This window comes from Arachis duranensis, chromosome 8 (assembly GCF_000817695.3).
Source record: "Arachis duranensis cultivar V14167 chromosome 8, aradu.V14167.gnm2.J7QH, whole genome shotgun sequence".
Taxonomy (NCBI): domain Eukaryota; kingdom Viridiplantae; phylum Streptophyta; class Magnoliopsida; order Fabales; family Fabaceae; genus Arachis; species Arachis duranensis.
This window is the reverse complement of record NC_029779.3, coordinates 30,064,571-30,070,136: the sequence shown is the minus strand read 5'-3', so window position 1 is coordinate 30,070,136 and position 5,566 is coordinate 30,064,571. Positions and strand designations below refer to the sequence as shown.

General features: G+C 33.0%; 2 protein-coding genes across 21 annotated transcripts in view; both read right to left on the bottom strand.

Moving 5' to 3' along the window:
• Positions 1-627: 627 nt before the first annotated feature.
• On the bottom strand, positions 628-4,256 carry LOC127741064 (phosphatidylinositol 3,4,5-trisphosphate 3-phosphatase and protein-tyrosine-phosphatase PTEN2A-like). 20 transcript variants are annotated; one of them, XR_008001952.1, is made up of 9 exons: positions 4,164-4,179; positions 3,756-3,805; positions 2,902-2,932; positions 2,118-2,204; positions 1,948-2,012; positions 1,577-1,871; positions 1,327-1,457; positions 1,168-1,236; positions 628-1,019 (listed from the first exon to the last, which is right to left on the bottom strand). XR_008001952.1 is itself a non-coding variant. In XM_052252447.1 (8 exons), exons 3-7 carry the CDS (start codon positions 2,213-2,215, stop codon positions 1,197-1,199), a joined length of 393 nt encoding a protein of 130 aa, XP_052108407.1. In that variant the 5' UTR covers positions 2,216-2,691; positions 3,756-3,805; positions 4,144-4,256; the 3' UTR covers positions 628-1,019; positions 1,168-1,196. The 20 variants fall into 20 exon arrangements, 12 of the variants coding, with proteins under 12 accessions (XP_052108407.1, XP_052108411.1, XP_052108412.1 ...); XR_008001946.1 differs by having other exon boundaries at positions 2,118-2,932; positions 4,144-4,256; XR_008001951.1 differs by lacking the exon at positions 4,164-4,179 and having other exon boundaries at positions 3,756-4,133.
• A 913-nt stretch (positions 4,257-5,169) lies between these two features.
• The window catches only part of LOC127741245 (uncharacterized), a 997-nt gene continuing 600 nt past the window's right edge, over positions 5,170-5,566 (bottom strand). The window contains exon 2 of the mRNA XM_052253331.1: positions 5,170-5,564. Coding sequence (XP_052109291.1) covers positions 5,170-5,564 — 395 coding nt within the window. The remainder of the gene's footprint in view (positions 5,565-5,566) is intronic.

Here is a 5,566-nt window from a genome sequence, read left to right as displayed (position 1 = left end):
CTTACAACTTTCAATTGATTGTTTTGTGATACACTGTAATTCAATCGATTGTTTTGATAAACCAATCGATTGAATTTCAAGGAAATACAATTTGGAAGCCATGGACGAACGTCACGAGATCAAATTTAATATTTTAATCGATTGGAATGACCAGAAGCTTTATTAGGATTAATGGAGGATATAATTAGTTGTTGTTTTTGTATTTGATTGTTAATAAATATAATAGATAATTGATAAAATAATAATTTATAAAATAAAAAACAGTTTTTATAATTAAATAAAATATATAAGGTTAATTTGTAATTAAAATTAGTTCAAAAACTATGTAACAATTGTTAAAAAAAATCTAAAAATATATTTTCTAATGGGACCATTAAGTGGTCCAAAGATTCTGGGACCACCGAATCCTGAGCTGTGTCCTAAGCCGTGTTTTCCAATATAGTTCATCGCATTATTTGCACGCTAGTAGTATATATTATACTTTTTAACTTTTCATTCATATGGTTAAGTGTTTTGGCCTTATTTCGAAACGGAAATTGTGTGATTTATGAACCTGATATTGTTGAATTCAACTATTGTCATTTTCATTAAAAAAAATGGTGCATGGCTAAAGTCATATGCATATCCTTCTCTTAAAACTCACATTGAATCTTCTCACTAACGATTTCAGACTACTACAAGTTGGAGGCTCACCTGTTTACACTTTATAGTACTTGTAGGTACCTTGTAATATATAAATTCTTTGTTATTTAAAATGAAGTAAAAATACACAAGCACATAAGCACACTTGCACATAAACTCACTTGCACATAAGCACATTTCCTCAGGCAACTCAGTTAGATCCCTACAATCAGATAACAACAATTCTGCACAGGTATGCTTGCTTCAACTGGGGTGGCACTATTACTTCAACTCTCATATGATCTTTTTCCAGTAGCCTTGGGTTCGGAAGCCACAACATTACCATTGTAATCAACCAACACAACCTCAACCAGGAATCCTGGAGAAGGCAATTTTCTCTGCCAGAAGATAATTTTATTGAAAAGTTAACAAACTAGTTTCAGTTTCCTGAGAGTTACCATTGTGTACTATTACTTACAACACCAACCCTTGACAACAATCGTCAGATATTCGAAGATGATCATAAAAGGAGCACAATAGATTTACCTTGTCAAAGCCATCAAGATCACTGATGTTCAATACTTTTCTATTTTCTTCATAGTTGTGTTCAACCAACTAAGAGAAAAAAATAGCAAGATATTTCAGTTTCAGCTCAAGATTATCAGCAGAAGCAATTGATTACTGATTAAGAAAATTGATTAGTACCAGTAAAAGTCTCCTTGGCGATCATGAAAATGAATTTTGAAGTCCCCAGCCAATTCTGTAAGACCAGGCTCTCCTGGCAAAGCAAAGACCATTACTCCCTTCTTTAGAGCACTGAACCAGAAATCTTCTAGCTGCAAATCATTACTTTGTATCACAACGAAATCCAAACAAGTTTAAAAATAGAAAATTGGTTGAAAAAGGAGAACTAGGGGATAAAAATAGCTGGTAGCAAAATATTAAGGATTTGCACCAAAAGATCCTTGGTCCTTGGATGTTTTTTGGTAGAGAACAGCACACCTGCACATTAAAAATAAATAAATAAATAAAAGGAAAAAAAGGGAGATTGCATCAACAGCAAATGGTATTGTTAAGTGTCTTTCATATCTATATTTCTCTTAGATCCACACAGAGAGTAGCCATAACTATATAAACATGAGGGAAAATTTAGCACAAGAACTTAAAGCACACTACTATGGTCTGAGACAGTTATAGAGGGCCTGATCCAGTAAGGGCACCTGTGAAGCCGAAATCCCCTAAGCATGCACCTGCACAGAATATGATCTCAGCACACTAGACATCAATGAGGTGAATATTTAAGTTAAATCATGGGCCAGTACTTACCTACGGGCAGGTGGGTTTTAGCCATTGAAGTAAGTCAAGACACATTCAAAATATTTGACATACCTCTAAACAAAAGATAAAGTAAGACGTGAGACAAGAAAAAGCAAGAGTGTAATACTCCAGAATCCCCAATTTGTGGCGGAATTAGCACATAGCAAAGCCGAACTTACAATCTAACTGGGCAGAACAAGTCCTTTTCCATCAACACATCGTTTCTGATTATAGTGATCCATTGACTCCTCAGCAGTTGGAAAGAACTGCAGCACATTTAATTTGCCAAATCTAAATAAAATTGAGCAGCATAAAGATTCCTCTTAATTCTTAAATAAAAGTCATGCATTTTCATGCTACAAAACCCCTTGTAGGAACTAGGAACCAAAACTTGGAGTGTCATCGAATTTAAAATTTCATTAGACTACAGAGCAATTATAGAATTATTACATGTAATGTGACCAAATTAAAAGTCTCAAATAAAATAAAACCATAACTATCGAAATTTAGATAGGTCAAATGAAATCCCCATGCAAGATTTCTTCTTATCTTTGATTTTCAGTTTCCTTGAATCCAAAGGCATGGTCTCCAATGTAACAAGTCCCTTCTATCTTTAATTTCGAGTTACCTTGGCCTCAACCAAGACTAGAAAACTATTCACTTTTTCTTAGCTTGTTAACATTGTTGGATTTCAAGTAGAAAACCATTATAAATTCATACTCATCATAGCCATTGTTACTGTTTCACAATTTCCTGCTAGAAACAAAGTCAAGAAAGCATTAGATATGTGTTTGTAATAAAAACTTTTGTTTAAAAGGAGTTCTATATGATTGTGCAGTCCAAGTAGCAATGATCCTGAAGAGCCAAGGATACCACCTCCAAAAAATTGATTCATTTGCAAGCATAGGTTTAAAATTACACATGATACTTTCAAATTTAATAGAGTAGCAAATAAATAAGTACCTCTTTATCTGATAGAAAAATGTCAGACTCACTTTCAAGTTGTAATGTTGATTAAAAGAACCAATGCACCAACATAAAAGAAGTTAGAAAAATACTCAAGAGGTTGCTAGGTATTATAAATAAAATTCGTTACAACTGGCAGGTCATGGAGCTACTGCTTATCAGTTTTGGCAAGAAAACTAAGTAAAACTATCTTGAATCAGAAAGATAGAAAGCAATAAACTATAGAAAAAAAGGAATTAAGTTTTGTGATTTATTATTGATCATAAAAGAAGAAATCAGAATCATAGCTTTCTCTCTACAATGAGTTACACTATACATCAACTGGCCTCTCTCTATTATATACTCTTCATAAAAATCTATGGTTCTATCATACAGTGTTAAAACTCACAATATAGGTACGGATAAAAAGAGAGCGAGAAAGCACATGCAGGAATAGAGAATGAGACTTTAAAATTAAAACTAATTCATTTGGATTACAGCAAACTGCATTTCTTATGTGAATGCATCAACTATTTAATTAATCTTAGATCACTATTTACTCACAGGAAGAATATAGATTTTTTTAAAAGCAAAAATAAAATTCTCCTTGGAATACTCAGATCAAGAGTAAAATACAAGTTCATCCAGATATGAGTACAAGAGCAGACATGTATATTAAGTCATAGAATGCCTGATCCCTAAAACAATAACAAATATAATACACAACAAAGAACTCTAAAAATGTTCAAAGTGTCTATGAACATAATAACAGTGCAAAGTACATCTAGCTAGCCATTAAACCTATTACAAGCACAATGAAGTATTTCCATAATCCATCTTAAGAACAATGCCAATTGAAATAAGATCATTACCTTGGTAATAGACTTTTGAGTACTCAAGCAAGTCACAACATCTTTCACCTCTGCAGTAACACCAAGGATTGGATGCAGTTAAAATATATGGACAGTTTTGTCCTATTCAGGTGGATTCTATTAGTAACAAAATTTTTAGAGATTTTGTTCATGATTGAAAATAGCTAAGTGGCATCTTGCAGTGCATCACTTAGAATTTGTGAAATTAGATGTGCATTAAGATACTATGCAACATTTGACAAATGAAACTATTGTGATCTAAATTAAGTTTTCTATTAAAAAATTTGCATTCACAGTTTCAGAAATATATACAGATAAAATAAGAATTCAACAATTTGTCAAAATTAACAATAACTAATATCAAATCACATAAATCAAACCAAATTACCCTAATTACAAAAATCGCACCAATGCTATAATAATTCAAATCACATAAATCATAGGGAGGAAATTACCGGAAGGGAGAGGCTGACGACAGTGATGAAAAATGAAGAAGACAGCAAAGAAGACTGCGAGGAAGACAGAATCAAGAGGAAGGCAACGCTCTCAGGAACCATGAGGAAGGCGACGCTCTCTGGAACGCACAAGATGGCGATGCTCTATGACGCGATGATGACCTCGATTGCGAGACAAGAGAGGAGAGAGGGAGAGATCTTGCCTGCGACGCACAATGAAACAAATGAGAGAGATTGAGCAGAGAGAGAGAGAGAGAGAGGATAGGAAGAGGAGAGAAGAAAATGAAGAATACTGAAAACTTTTAGAGGTGTGATTTAAGGAGAGGGTTTTTGAACACTGATGATGAACAATTTTAATTTTTTATTTCATAAACTACTTGCATAGAAGTTATAGACCCTTTTTTAGTAGAAGTAATTTTTTTTGTAAAGAACTCATTTCGGTACTAAGACCATCTCCAATAGGGAACTCATCCCAGTTCCTGTTTATGGCCCACCTGTCATAAAAATAACTCCACATCAGCTTTTAATAACAGTAAATAGGAACTCAAAGCATCTCTCTCTTCTCCATTAGGAGGAACTAACTTTAGTCCCTATTGTGGTTCCATCTAATTAATTAATTAATTAAAATACTTGAAATTAATGTAATTAATTTTTTTAATAATATAATTTAAATATTTAAATTTAAAAATAATTCACTATTAAAAGATATTAATATTAAATAAATTTATACATAACAACAATACACACAATATATAATTCGGGATTACACAAATTTGTAAAATTACTTAATACAAAAAAAACATAATTAAATTCTACAGTTGACGATAAGCATTGTGAAATTGCCATATGTGTTCAATCAAGTCCTCTTTCAATTGTCTATGCTGCTGCCTATTTCGAAGTTGGGCATTTCTTTGGAGAAATTGATGGTATGGTGCAAAATCTTCTTCTCCCAGCTGAGGTTATGATAATCCATTTTCAACATCATCATACTCTAAGCCTTGAGCAAAATTTCTTGCATAAGTGTCTCTTTCATCCTCAACAATCATATTATGCAATATAATACAAGCTCTCATTATGTTGGCAAGCTTCTTCTTTTCCCAAAAACGACCTGGACCACGTATAATTGCAAAGCGTGCTTGCAACACTCCGAATGCTCGTTCCACATCTTTTCTTTGCCCTTCTTGGTATTGTGCAAATAACTTGCGTTTCTCCCCTTGTGGCTTTGAGATTGATTTGACAAATATGGCCCATTCAGGATAAATACCATATGTTAAATAGTATCCCATAGTATAATTATTACCATTAATAGTATAATTTACCTCCGGAGCACGATCATTTAGAATGTCATCAAACACT

Coding starts and splice junctions, on each gene's coding strand:
- LOC127741064 (XM_052252444.1), bottom strand. CDS start 2,215: ATGTGCTGCAGTTCTTTCCAACTGCTGAGGAGTCAATGGATCACTATA. Junction 1,872..2,117: donor TTGTTCTGCCCAGTTAGATT/GTAAGTTCGGCT, acceptor TATTCTGTGCAG/GTGCATGCTTAGGGGATTTC. Junction 1,624..1,794: donor AACTGTCTCAGACCATAGTA/GTGTGCTTTAAG, acceptor TTTAATGTGCAG/GTGTGCTGTTCTCTACCAAA.